Raw genomic sequence first — 15,572 nt, 5'->3', positions numbered from 1 at the left:
AATTAGACAGAATTCATTTTTAAGTTAGGCACCGAATTAACAGAATTTATCTGAATTAAATAGAATTAAAAATTGAATTCTGTTTAATTCGATCGAATTCAGTTGTTTAATCAGGGGAGTAACAAAAATGACTTTTTTTAACAGGGGTTATCAGATATTTTCAGAAACAAAATCTCTAAATACAAAATACAGACCGCACATTGATGCACTACTGTCTAATCTAGCGAAGTGCGCTTAAATTGTTTGACAATTTTCGTTTGTTTAAGAGAAAAACTCGGCCAAAGTTTCTATTTACTGCACAAGTGCAACAAAGATAGTACCGTTCGTGAACATGGTTGTAATAAAGAGAGAAGTACGAACCCCTGTTAATGATAATTTTAAAAATAATTTCGGTTCAAATACTCGCCGCTTTAGTTATTGACAAGATGTACATTATTGTTAAAAGTAAAAATAAGAAAAATAAAAATACTGTTGCTACACCTAATTACATTTGCATCAAGATTAATGCATAGGACAAAGCTACTTTGATCTTCTCTATCCAATAATCGTGAAAGCCATCCAATGATTGTCAATATCCTCTATGTAGGTATATAGATATATGTACGTATAAATATAGCGAAACATAACCAGCATATATGGTCAGTGCGTATTTAAAATACTGAAAGTTGGTTGATTTATTAGCTGGTTGTTTTGTTGCTTTCGTTAATTAATCATTGAAGCTGATGGGTTTGAAATTACTTTAATTGATGGACTTGATAAATTGTTAAATTTTTGAGTTTAGTATTATCAGTGTCCATTGGATGTTTAATTACAAACCTCCCTTCGTGTTGTACACAGTTTATGAATGATTAATTTAGTTTAACAGGAGAACTGGAGCTGATGCTTGGTACATGCTAAAGACCCATGAGATCTACTCAATCATAATTTGTAATGAACACTATTATTTATGATAGTCTGACTAATCTGCTTCATCTGTATGTTAATATTATCGACCTAGTTTTTATTCTGCCGGGAAAATGTGTCGGTTAACGCTGCTGAAGTATTTGTTTCAGATTAAATATATAAATTTTACTAGCGCTACAGTCTGCTGATAAATGAGTGTTCAAATTATTACTAAGGGCCAGCGCTAAATTTTCTGCTTCGTCTATAGTTCAAAAAATTTTTTTTTTATTTGAAATGAAAGCATCGAAAAATTCGAAATTAGGTTACAAGTCAATTTTTATTTCGGAATGTATGAAAGTCCTGAAAAAAGTCTGAATAGCTTTTCTAGTCCACGACATATTTTTACTCTGTTCTGAAATTTTGGCCGAAATCAATGATCTAGTTTTTTTTTTTTCAAAAATTTAAAATTTCAATAGTGATAGGTCGGACTGAAATATCATACGAAGCAATAAAAAATTATTTGAATTTAAAATGAGGTATGAAAGTTTACTCCCTGACTATCTTTATTTTTTTTTCGTGCCCCAGTCACCGGATTACTTTAGCTACATTTTATTGTACGTGCTAGCATTGTTAGAGATAAAATAACGCGACGAGAAATGCCAACGTCTACGTGACTTTTGCTAAAATTATGTTTTTTTGTTCACTTACTTTATATATTTATTTTACGGTTAAAAAAATATAAATCACTCAATAGATAAAATTATAGTAGTTATAGTAAAAATTGAAACAATAATTGAATAAAAATATTTTCAATGAAAACTTTGAACAATAATTTCCTCCAAAAACATTTTAATTAAAAAAAAATCAATTGTTATTGATAAAAAATTGATAAATAGGGGAAGGGGGGCAAAAGGGGGTAGGGTAGGCAAAACGGGGTACCCCCAAAATTTGATAAAAAAAAATTTTATATTTTAAATGATTTTTAAACATTCCAAAATCACTTTTGTAAATATAATTAAGCGTTACTTTGAATTTTTTTTCTTCTTTTGTATCCAATAAAAATGTAAAATATAATTTTTCTTCATGTAAATTCCTTACAAAAAAAAATTCGACTTAATCAAATCCGTTTAAAATCCAGAAATTTTTTTTTTTACTTTTTTTAGGGGGTACCCCACTTTGCCCGCAGAAATGAAAAATTTTTTTTTTCAACGGTAACTGAAAATTTCTTCTATTTACTTTGAATGTCATTAAGAAAAAAAAGATTTAGTGTATTTAAGTCTTCGAAAACTTGGTATTTTCTTAAGTACCCCCTTTTGCCCCTCCCTCCCCTAAATAAAAAAAAAGTGAATAGTGTGATTTTACTACCGGAAGTCTCTTATTACTCGTTAAGAGAAACTGATGTGAATTATAGTAGGTAAGTGGAATTAGAGTAGAAAGATATAAAGTGAACAGTTTGAATTAATTAAATAAAATAAGAGAACAAAACAGTGAACCAAGTGGTTGTATACATATATATAGTGGACAGTAGTAAACTCGAGCGGACTCTATACTGCAGTAGACTAGACAAACTCGATCAACAATTTGTCTTTGTATGGGATTTACGAGATCTACTTTCAATTCTCCAGTGTGTAAATCTATAAAGCTGTTGGCCTATTTAATTTACTTTTGGCTTTACGTCCTTGCACACCCCATCGGCTTTGATACACGTATTATTTAAGTTAATCCCTACACCACTGCCCGTTTCTATTTAATTGAATAACCAGCCATCTATAGAAATATTTTAATATCTCTAAGTAAATCGATAAGACGTCACCGGGTAATTCCATCATAACTAATTACTCAACTGTGCTCTCAAGCCGCTCAAAAAAATAAAAACTTATCAGATTATTGAATTTGGGTCAAAGATGGCAGTAACTAGTAACTATAGTATACTATTGTAAAGTCTTGAATTAAAAAAGTTGCATCGACTTATTCATAACTTGACTTTTAGCGAACTCACCTCCGTTGGCTGTAATGTGTCGGCTTGTTATAAAAGTCACCCGGAAAAGCTGTCGGTTCATAGAATAGATCCCTCGGGTAAAACCGACGTCAACTTCTTATGCCGAGTGAATCGAAATATCTTGTTCTTTTTTTGCTCTTTGTGATAATAAAAAATAATAATCATTATCGTTTACGCCAGATTTATAAAAACACTCAAAAAATAAAATACGTTATTAGTTTTTTTTTTTTTTTCTACCTCTTGAAGGTGGAAAAAAAAAAAAAATAAATAAGCAAGAATAAGAACAAGCTAATTAACGGGTTTGCGCATAAAAAATATACTACACAAATTATAATTAGAGTTTAAAGCTTTTTTTTTTTCAGCGAGTTTTTTATGTAAGTGTAAATTTAAAAAGCACTCTTGAGTTAAGCACGTGAATTGAATGAATTAAGAGCCGAGAAAATGGGATAACGAATAAATTAATAGTATTTGTACTTCCTTGTACTTGGAGTTTATTCAAGAAAAATTTAAAAAAGTAAAATAAGAATGCAGTTATAAAGTTATACGTGTAATAGGGACTTAACTAACCAGTACAAGATCAGCGGAACAATGGCTTTGGGCAAACTATTAAGAAAAGACTTTTATGCAAATATATATATATATATATATATATATATGTCTATCGATCAGTAAAAGCATCAATACGTGCTTTGCACTTTACTACTTTCTTTCAGAGATGCATAGACCTGATTCCACTCGTTGTATTGATTTTTTTGTACGAGTATAGACATTTAAGCATCTTTACCTCCGGCCACTGATATAATAATAACTAATCTCTTGAATTTTTAAGAGGCCGAGGCACAACGGGATACTTATATATAAAATATCATATAAATCGAGTTGTTGTTGCTACCGATGACATTAAAACTTTTTTTTTATTTCTGTACACTGAAAAAAAAAATTTACTATCTTAACAAAAATCAGGATTACGCAGTTATTTGTTAAGATAACAAATCCATGTTGGTCAACGAAAAGTAACATTTTTTATGGTAAGTAAAGTGAATTTGCCGTCGTAACAAATGGCATGCGTTGAGCTAAATATTAAATTAGGTTTTATAAAGATTTCTTGATTCGAGAAAATTTTACTTCACCTAAGATATTATCGCTTTTCGATATATTCTCGAGTCAAGACAATCACTTCTTCAAGGCTCCCGCCTTTAACTATACTTATACATATTGTTATACTTTTCAAAATAAATAGCGTTTAATATTTTAGACATAATTTACAAACATAATTTATGTCCAAAATCAAAAACTTGTGATAAATTTTTAATGATCCCGTGTAAAAAAAATTATTGAAAAAAGGTTAAAAAAGTGTTGACTATTCTAAACTTCAAAACTTGACACAATGACAACCTTTTTTCAAACGATTTTCAAACTTCTAAAAATGCACAGAAAAAAAAAATTGACTTAATACTACAAATTAACATTTTTCAGTACACAATTCGTTCAGAAAAAACGGATTTCGAACTATTTTTGACCATTTTTCGTTTTATCTTATCTTAATAATATTAGGACATTTATGATTTTTCCCCGGAATTTTCAAAAGTTTAAAAAACGTTCAAAAAAAGTTCGTCGTTGTGTCACGTTTTGAAGTTTAGACTAGTAAACACTTTTTTAACCTTTTTTTAACAATTTTTTTTACACGGGTAATTGTTCACCTAATTAAAGCGCGAAATTCTATGCGTATTCAAAAAATTTTTCCTCAACATATATCATTTGTTACAACAGCAACTTCACTTAACTTACCACAACAAATGTCACTTCGTTGCGTTAAGGCTCAGCCGTACCTGACGAAATTTTGAATTTAAGAATTCTAATTACTTTTTGAATATTTATAGGACTCGGATGATGAAAATCTTCCGAGGAACTTCGTTTTCTGCTTTCAGTCGGAAGCTGAGAAAATTGCTGTTATCATAATTATTCAACGAATAATTATAATTCTTAAATTCGAGATTTCGCTTTTTGCATCATAACAAATAGCTGCGTAATCCTGACTTTTGTTATTATAGAAAATTTTTTTTTTTTTCAGTGTAACGAGAAAAATTTTTGACCCCCTGATTATCAAATATTAATTTTAGGAATAATAATTTACTCAAGTTTTTGGACACTCATTTTTTGACTTCTAATTATTCATTAATTTGAAAATTTTAATGTACGGTATAGATTTTCAGCATTAAAATTAAAGTTAAAGTAAAAAATTTTTAAATTAATAGTTAATTTTTGTTATTTATAAAATTTTATTAAAAAAAAAAGTATTCAATAATAAGTATAATATGAAATGACTTTACCTAGCGTAAAGTGCTGGCGAATAGTGCTCAATGAGATATGAAATTCAATATTGAAAAAATATCAGTACATTATTTTTTAGCTTAACTTTTTTGTCTGCACTAAATAACATTTAAATAAAAAAGTAAGTTATTAGAAGATGATGAAAAGTTATGAGCACTTTTTCAAAGTTTATCTAACACTAGTTTCTATGAGAATAGTTTTATATTTATTATTATAACTTTTAAGGGTATAAATATATTTTTACAAAAGTAGTTTTCCTATGAAGTAATCCATTATTTAAGTTAAAAATACCGGATGTTTATGAGGCTTTTATTGAAAGATTTATTAACTCGCTAAGGAAAATCTAATATCTAATATCTCGGACTAATTGTGAGTGATTAGTTACGAGTTGTTATGGGGGGAGAAAATATATATGATACGCGTGGGAAAATATAAATGGATATGTAGTTTTATTCTCAAATTTTATCACGTGTTAACACGATATCTTTTGGATCTTCATAAAATAAAACGAAAAAACGATTAATATCATCCTGTATATATCGGCAGCTGTCGGGCTACTGAGCGGAACGTGACTATCTTCCTCCAAAGCAATATCTTTCGCTTTATCACCGTCACGTTTGTAACTCTTGGAACATCTCCTCGAGATGCTCATAAAATCACTCAACTTTACGTACCAACGTTTACTAAATTTACCTAGTTCTCTTTCTCTTACGTTTACTTCGCGATTACAACTATTTTAATGAAACTAATATATAATATTGTCTTAATATATTCTTTTAAATTATTTTGTCCGAATTGACGTCTTCGAAAGTGGCGACTCTTGAATATTCAATATTAGAAGCAAAAGCGTAAAATCGCTTTGTCATTTTTGAGCAAAATCGAGTAGCTCCAAAAAATAAAATACTCTACACTGTTAAAAATAATTTGAAAATTACAATACAAAAGAAATTGAATTTTCATAACTAGATATTCAATTTTAAAAATTCTATTTGAAATTTTAAATACTTATTTGAAAATTCAAAAAAAAGTATTTGAAAATCTAAAGTGTTAATTTGAAAATTCAAAAACGTGTTTTTTAAATTCTATATGAAATTAGTGATGAAATTTCAAGCAAAAATGTATGTGTTTGTTGCGTTATATACAATCTTTGAAAATTCAAACCATTTTTTTTACAGTGTAGTAACTATTGCAGTCCACATTGTGGGCGTAGGTTCGAATCCCACTTCTGACACCAAATTGTGGTGGTCCAAACTTTTTAATTAATATCACTTATACTACAATGATAACACACTTAGAATAGAAGTAATAACACCGCAATTAACAGCAGTAAAAGAAAGGCAAACAAAGATATAGCTTATTGAATACAAGATGTATGCTGTCATCCCGAGTCAAAGAACAAATTCTATTTTAGTCCTCAAAAGCCTCAATGCTTTTGATGTTTTATTTGCCGCTCAAAAAGTAACTCTACTTTAGTACTCAAAATCCTCAATGAGAACTATGAGGTCTAAATGCGAATAATTTATCGATTCTAAATTATAACAGACCTCAAAATCTTCAACGAATGAAAAGTTATATTTCGGACTTTGAAAAATTTCAGATAGGAAAGGGAGGGGAGAGAATCCGTCGAATAAAACTTTTGAGGTTCAAATGTGGATAAAATTATTCCTGTAGGTTTTGAGTATTTTGAGGCTCTAATCCAGATTATGTTCTTCCAGTTTAGTCCTCAAAGGGGTAAAATTGGTCGTAACTACTAATTTGAGGATTAAACTAGTATAACTTTTTGTACTGTTGTCAGTCTCCAAATTCCAAATTTATCCTCAAAAACCTCATTGAGAACTTTGAGACTTAAATCCGAATTTGTTTTTTGACTCGGAATGCTATCAAATTAAGACTGACTCACTCTAGTTGCGCTTCTATAAAACAAGAGAAGAAGATATTTGTTTTCTAGTTATTCAAACATTTTAAAAGATCAATTTCACATCCGTTACAATACAATAATACTTTAAACTGATGCTTAAATTACAATTTCAGCATTAGTTAAAAGTATTATTATTTATTTTTTTTGAGCTACTCCATTTTGCTCAGAATGAAAGAGCGATTTGACGAACAGAAAAAAATAATGAATTTATATTAACATGTCAGGATAATGAATTTATAGCAGTATGCATAATATGAAATGAGAAAACATATAGAAGGTGGATAATTGACTCAAGAGTACTTAATAAACCTGGAGTAGGTGAACATCTGAATAAGGAAAATGACTAAACGAGATTTACACCGAGCCAAGATTTATCGCACGGCGTAAAAGCCAATGGGCTTTTATAATATTCTCAGACGGATAAATTGTGATTAATGAAATTCAAAGCGCACTTCCACACTATATATATCATACATACATATGAGGAAATAAATTAGATCCATAACTTGTCACCGCAGTCGCTTATATTAATTTTCCAAGACATACTTGTATTTTTCAAGGCGTATTTATATCGCGAAAATGAAAGTTTTTAAAATCACTCTTTGACATATTTTTAAAGGCAACTACTCTACACTGTCACATATATATGTATCACGACGAGTATTTTCCAGCTTACGAGAGTATGAGAATATTGTGGAGTTTTTTTTAACACCATCTTCTTTTATACTTTAACAAGTTTAATTCAGCGGTAGCATATGCACGTAAATGAGCATTCATGAATATCCATATCCTTGACTTTTTACACTGGAGACTATCATCATACAATACACACACGCGAACATATACATGTATAATATAACACGTCCGTATTATCGTGCTCTGTAACATTTTGTTAGAAAATTTTCCCTCATGACGAATTTTTTTATTTTGTACTTTTAAAATTTTCATCGATATTGGACTTTACAACAGAATTTACCTTTAAAAAAATATATGTACACATAAATTTAAATATTACTGTCGGGTTAAATTAAATATTTAATTTAAGTTTATTAAGCGCTTTATTACTATTAATATTTTTCTATTTTTTTTTTCTTTTTCCTCTTAAAATATGGCGTAAAAATGTTAAAGTAAGAGGCAGACCTTAATAATGTTAAAAAAATTACAAAGCTACGATGTAATATAAAAGGTGGATGAAATCGTCAGAGGGAAAATAAGGAAATGCGACCAAGTAGACTCAACTTTACTCTCACTTGGAAAAAAGTAATAAAAAAAAGGCAACATTTGCTAAGAATATATCATCACCCTGACATTTGCATTGATGTCAAATGCTAAAAAATATTTATATATAAATATATGAAGGTTAAACAATGTAAATGACAAGTTAAAAGAATTCTTATAAATATTTTCAACTTCTCGCAATAAAATCCAACAGATTTTTTTTTTCTGCTTTTCCGAGGGAGAAATGTTGAAACAAAAATTATTATCATATGTATGTATGTAAATAAATGATTGTGCGTATAAATATAAATAATTCATGAGAAAAAGTCGGAATGATTAATGGGGAAGATATTAAATAATATTATTATTGGAAAAGCACCGGGCGGAGTGGGGGTGAGATCGGGGTTGTAAGAATTATATATTTATTTTATGTGTCTCCGACATTAAGCAACCATTTGAGAAGTACATTACGAGGGTGTGCTTCAATTGCATTCCTCCCAGGCGTCATTAGAGATGATTTATGGATTAACGGAGACGGAGGCAACGTGCCGGAGGTTAGAATCGAGTTTACTATCACTACGGGTAAACTTGTGAAGTAAAAGCGCATCTCTTGCCTGAGTTTCTCATGTGCAACAAAGGAACTTCAGACATCTAGAGATATCCGGTATACCTAGTGTTTGTTAATTCATCGATCTCCTATAATCGATACTGTATTTTCGAACCAGCTAATACTTGGGACTGCTTTTAGCAGACATGGGAGCAATTTTTGCATGATTAATGTGCTTACATCATTCATTTTTAAGAGGTTGGTTACTAAATTAGGATCTGTCATTCACTTGAGTCGCACTGTACCATCTAGAGAGTGTTTGGCATCAAATATTTTCAAATTTCAAGTTCTAATCTGAAATTTTTTCGTATTTTAAATAAACAACTCGTACGAAAAAAGTATATATCCGGAATAAATACGGGCACAATTGAATATATATCTCATATATGCGGCATATATTCAGATTTGCCTGAATATATACGGATATGTAGGAGAGGGTGGGGCAGAGCGGCCCCCCTAAGCCAATTATTACTTTTTGTGTCTTTAAACCATAAGATCACTTTACTTTTGTCCTATTTCGAACAAATTTATGGACATTTTGCCAAAATTCTGAAAAAAAAAAACTTTTTGTGGGGTAGAGCGGCCCCCCAAGTGATAAAAAATTTTTTTTTTCGTTTTTTTTTTTTTTTAAATTGTTTTTATCATTAAGAATGTATTTCTTTCTCTTGACAACTATTTTTGGTTTTATATTACTCGAAAAAATTTTTTTAAGGTGTAATAAATCGTTCACTCTCGATTACCTTAATTACTAATTGTTATTTAATAAAAAAAAACAATTCTGTAGTTTTACTTTATTTCAAAAATTTATCAACTAAAAAAAAAATTTTATTTTTATAAATTTTTAGTAACCAAATTTGCCTCTTACATAGAGAAACGTCCGAAAAATATGAAAAAATAATTTTTTCGGAAGTTCCGGCTGGTCCATTATGCCCCAGGTGTTATGCGTACGGCTAGAAATGTGGAATTATAATAATTTTTTTTTAATTTGACGATAAAAATAAGGAAAAATCACTTTTTCAGAATTTTGGGCTTGTTCATTTTGCCCCAAATGTCATGCGTAGGGATAAAAATACGCGAACATATCGGATTTATAGTAATTAGTCAAAAAAAAAAAAATTTTGTTTTGATCAAAATTTCAGGGAGGCTGCTCTGCCCCACCCTCCCTTACTTTTTCAGTGCGGGAAATTTGAATTTTTCGTTTAAAAATTCGAATTTTCCGAATTAATTGAAACAAGAACTGGGGAAAATGAGCCGCGTGAAATTTTTTTTTATCGAAGGGCTCATTATACCTGACGTTAAAACTTTTTCTGATCGATTTCGTAAAATCGATATATTTTTTTCCTCGTCCGTTTTTTCATTCAAAATTAAATTCTATGAGAGTAAAAATTCTGAAACTTTTCAAAAACGCCTTCAATGTTTTTTTTTAAATTCCATGTACTAATTTAATTAAGTTAAATAAAATATTTATCAAACTCACATAAAAGTAGTGTATTTATATAAATATGCTCCACTTGCCCGATATTTGAAAGCTTTCGCAAGGATTATCTCGTGCATTTGCTGTAATGCAAGTACTCCAATATCCTCCATCTACAAAAAAAAGTAATCCCATTGATGGTATATATTGTATATATTGTATATAAATACGGTAAAAGTAGTGATATAAATGATAATGTCGGTTTATACCTTGTAAATATATTTGTAAATATGTATAGAGTCGGATTTTTTTTTGTACAAAAAAAAAAGAAAATGGAATAGAATACAACCAAAAATTTTCCGTGATCTAAAAACAGCCATTAGCTTGTTTCGATATTTGTTAAGCACTACGTCGTTATGTCATTTTGGCAAAAAAATGTTAAAATAAATAAATCATATACATGAGGGGATAAATTTTAGTGTGCAGTGAACGATAAAATGAGTACAGTAAAAAAAAAATGTGAAACCAACGCAGCAAGAGAAAATTCATGTGAATGGCATAAAAAGCATTCATACCATAGACATTTTATTCAAAGTGTTAATGGAAAAGAGAATAAAAGTATAAAAATAAAAGCTGAATATATATATATTTTATTTTTATTTTTATTTTTTTTACGATTGAAATCAATTTTATTTTTAAAACTTTTTACACCCTGAAAATTTAAAACGTAAACTTGGGCCATTTATCAACGAAAACTCTAGATAAAAGATATATTTATTTACTTGGATAAAAAATAAATGAACAAATACTACAATAAAGGCATTTATATAAAATGGAAAAAATTGACAGCCAACAAAAACACTCAAGCTACATTTTATTTATTAACCTGATAATATTTATATTGTCTTATGATTTTAAGCTCAAGTATTTATTTCTTTTTTTAAGCCACTCCATTTTGCCCGAAAGTTACAACTTAAATTTTTCCCATCGTTATAAATTTTTTTTTCCCTCCATACTGACAAGAATTTTTTCTCATAAAAGTAAAAGATCTCAGTGGATTAAAAAAAAATTTATTTTATTATTTTATCAGATTTAGCGCGAATATTTGAATACGAAATGAATAAATAACTAAAATTTCAAAAACGTTTCATTAATTTTGTACATAATTTAAATTTTTCAAGGAAGAAATGATTGAAATTTAAGTAAAATATTATCGATTATCAATTCGGCACTTGGTCCTAATTGTGCAAGAAGCCACCTGGCTGTTGCGGGACAAACAATTATTATGCCGAGTATACTTATAGCCAATGGAGCTAAAAATGTCCAGAGAAGCTGCAAAAAAATTAATGAGTTAAAAAAACTGCTTTTTTTATCAGTTAGATATGAATTTACATTTAATAACCAGCATACGACCATCCATCCCAGCAAAACGGTCCCGGCGGTATTTAAGTACGGAGCGTACTCAGGACGCAGTAAATATTGAAGCCCTGGCACATTTGACGACAGATCCGAGAGGATAACTTGGACCTATTTTATTAAAATGTTTTAAAAATCTAATTAAGTACACGGAGATAAATTTATGGTAACAGTTTCTAGTACGGTTATGAAATATCATACCATACCGTTATAGTAATGATTACTTGAAATTATGGGATATAGGCCCATACTTTATGGTAACAATTCCCATATCGCATGTGAAAAAATTATGGTAATGATTACCGTATATTATGGTAATGATAACCATATATTATGGTAATGGTTACCATATACTACAGTAATGGTTACCATATATTATGGTAACGATTACTATAATTCTATGGTAATGATTACCATATATTATGATAATGGTTACCATAACATTATGGTAATGGTTACCATACATTATGGTAACGATTACTATAATATTATGGTAATGATTACCATATATTATGATAATGGTTACCATAACATTGTGGTAATGGTTACCATAATATTGTGGTAATGGTTACCATATATTATGCAAATGGTTACCATATTATATGGGAATAGTTACCATAATATTATGGTATTGTTTACTATAATATTATGGTATCGTTTACTATAATAGTATGGTAATGGTTACCATATATTATGCAAATGGTTACCATATTATATGGGAATGGTTACCATAATATATGGGAATGGTTACCATAATATTATGGTATCGTTTACTATAATAGTATGGTAATGGTTACCATATATTATGCAAATGGTTACCATATTATATGGGAATGGTGACCATAATATATGGGAATGGTTACCATAATATTATGGTATCGTTTACTATAATAGTATGGTAATGGTTACCATATATTATGCAAATGGTTACCATATTATATGGGAATGGTGACCATAATATATGGGAATGGTTACCATAATATTATGGTATCGTTTACTATAATAGTATGGTAATGGTTACCATATATTATGCAAATGGTTACCATATTATATGGGAATGGTGACCATAATATTATGGTATTGTTTACTATAATATTATGGTATCGTTTACTATAATAGTATGGTAATGGTTACCATATATTATGCAAATGGTTACCATATTATATGGGAATGGTGACCATAATATATGGGAATGGTTACCATAATATTATGGTATCGTTTACTATAATAGTATGGTAATGGTTACCATATATTATGCAAATGGTTACCATATTATATGGGAATGGTGACCATAATATATGGGAATGGTTACCATAATATTATGGTATCGTTTACTATAATAGTATGGTAATGGTTACCATATATTATGCAAATGGTTACCATATTATATGGGAATGGTGACCATAATATTATGGTATTGTTTACTATAATATTATGGTATCGTTTACTATAATAGTATGGTAATGGTTACCATATATTATGCAAATGGTTACCATATTATATGGGAATGGTGACCATAATATATGGGAATGGTTACCATAATATTATGGTATCGTTTACTATAATAGTATGGTAATGGTTACCATATATTATGCAAATGGTTACCATATTATATGGGAATGGTGACCATAATATATGGGAATGGTTACCATAATATTATGGTATCGTTTACTATAATAGTATGGTAATGGTTACCATATATTATGCAAATGGTTACCATATTATATGGGAATGGTGACCATAATATTATGGTATTGTTTACTATAATATTATGGTATCGTTTACTATAATAGTATGGTAATGGTTACCATATATTATGCAAATGGTTACCATATTATATGGGAATGGTTACCATAATATATGGGAATGGTTACCATAATATTATGGTATCGTTTACTATAATAGTATGGTAATGGTTACCATATATTATGCAAATGGTTACCATATTATATGGGAATAGTTACCATAATATTATGGTATTGTTTACTATAATATTATGGTATCGTTTACTATAATAGTATGGTAATGGTTACCATATATTATGCAAATGGTTACCATATTATATGGGAATGGTTACCATAATATATGGGAATGGTTACCATAATATTATGGTATCGTTTACTATAATAGTATGGTAATGGTTACCATATATTATGCAAATGGTTACCATATTATATGGGAATGGTGACCATAATATATGGGAATGGTTACCATAATATTATGGTATCGTTTACTATAATAGTATGGTAATGGTTACCATATATTATGCAAATGGTTACCATATTATATGGGAATGGTGACCATAATATATGGGAATGGTTACCATAATATTATGGTATCGTTTACTATAATAGTATGGTAATGGTTACCATATATTATGCAAATGGTTACCATATTATATGGGAATGGTGACCATAATATATGGGAATGGTTACCATAATATTATGGTATCGTTTACTATAATAGTATGGTAATGGTTACCATATATTATGCAAATGGTTACCATATTATATGGGAATGGTTACCATAATATATGGGAATGGTTACCATAATATTATTGTATCGTTTACTATAATAGTATGGTAATGGTTACCATATATTATGCAAATGGTTACCATATTATATGGGAATGGTGACCATAATATATGGGAATGGTTACCATAATATTATGGTATCGTTTACTATAATAGTATGGTAATGGTTACCATATATTATGCAAATGGTTACCATATTATATGGGAATGGTTACCATAATATATGGGAATGGTTACCATAATATTATTGTATCGTTTACTATAATAGTATGGTAATGGTTACCATATTATATGGGAATGGTTACCATAATATTATGGTAAGGATTACTATAATATGATAGTAATGATAACTATAATATATATGGGTGCCGTTCCTATAATCGACATTTCAAAGTAACCGATTAACATGCATTATGGGAACCATTCCCATAATAAATTGTAATTGTTACCATAAATTTCTTTGTGTAGGAGATTATTAATAAGTTCGTTATTTTAATTCGGGATCACACTATTTTGAGGATTTAAACTTTTTGATTAAATATTATTGAAACATTAAATGCGTTATTAAATTTTATCTGACGATGGGGTGAAACTTCACAAGCTACATAGTCAATGTAAAGAAAAAAATTTAAGAGAGTGCTTTTTTACGGAGCCTTTAAATATTAATTATTTTTTCTCAACTTGTGGAAGAAAATTTTAAAATTCAAAAATTTATGATGACTTAAAATCATTCAATAATAAATGAAATTAAAGTTAATGTACGACTGGAGTATTAATGCTTTTATAAAAGCTTGATTAATAAATAAATGTAAATATAAATATAAATAAAAAATAACCTGAGTACTTACGTCCATTTCATAAAAGTTTAATTAAAAAATAAATGAAGTAAAAATTTAACATTTGAAAATGTCACGGAAATTTAATTATTTTAAAGGTTACATATTTATATATATGTGTATATATTTTTTTTTTGACAATTAACGATCAATGTGATCTACTTTCAAGCGGAAGATTGAGCAAATATGAAATAGTCAAATTTAAATTAATATTTACTCTGCAATTAATGAAAATCTCATGTGTACTCAATTAAAAAAAAAAGGGGAATGAATTAAAAATAAATTAAAATGAATTACAATGTTATGATTGTTGTTGTTGTTGTTGTTGTTGTTGTATTTAATTACTGGGACGTCAAAGACATAACTAAATAACATGACAAAAATAATTAAATAGTTTTAAAAGTGGAACAAAGAAAA

General features: G+C 28.8%; 1 protein-coding gene across 2 annotated transcripts; it reads right to left on the bottom strand.

The window, feature by feature from the left end:
• Window positions 1-11,083: 11,083 nt before the first annotated feature.
• LOC130669889 (uncharacterized) lies at window positions 11,084-15,572 on the bottom strand. Of its 2 annotated transcripts, none has more exons than XM_057473034.1 (3): window positions 15,453-15,572; window positions 11,762-11,896; window positions 11,084-11,701 (listed from the first exon to the last, which is right to left on the bottom strand). In XM_057473034.1, the coding sequence occupies exons 1-3, from the start codon at window positions 15,528-15,530 to the stop codon at window positions 11,546-11,548; spliced, it is 369 nt and encodes a 122-aa protein (XP_057329017.1). In that variant the 5' UTR covers window positions 15,531-15,572; the 3' UTR covers window positions 11,084-11,545. The 2 variants fall into 2 exon arrangements, with proteins under 2 accessions (XP_057329017.1, XP_057329024.1); XM_057473041.1 differs by lacking the exon at window positions 15,453-15,572 and adding an exon at window positions 15,168-15,307.

This window comes from Microplitis mediator, chromosome 1 (assembly GCF_029852145.1).
Source record: "Microplitis mediator isolate UGA2020A chromosome 1, iyMicMedi2.1, whole genome shotgun sequence".
NCBI classification, from domain to species: Eukaryota; Metazoa; Arthropoda; class Insecta; order Hymenoptera; family Braconidae; genus Microplitis; species Microplitis mediator.
Note: the sequence above shows the minus strand (reverse complement) of the source record. Positions and strands in the feature narration are given on the sequence as shown.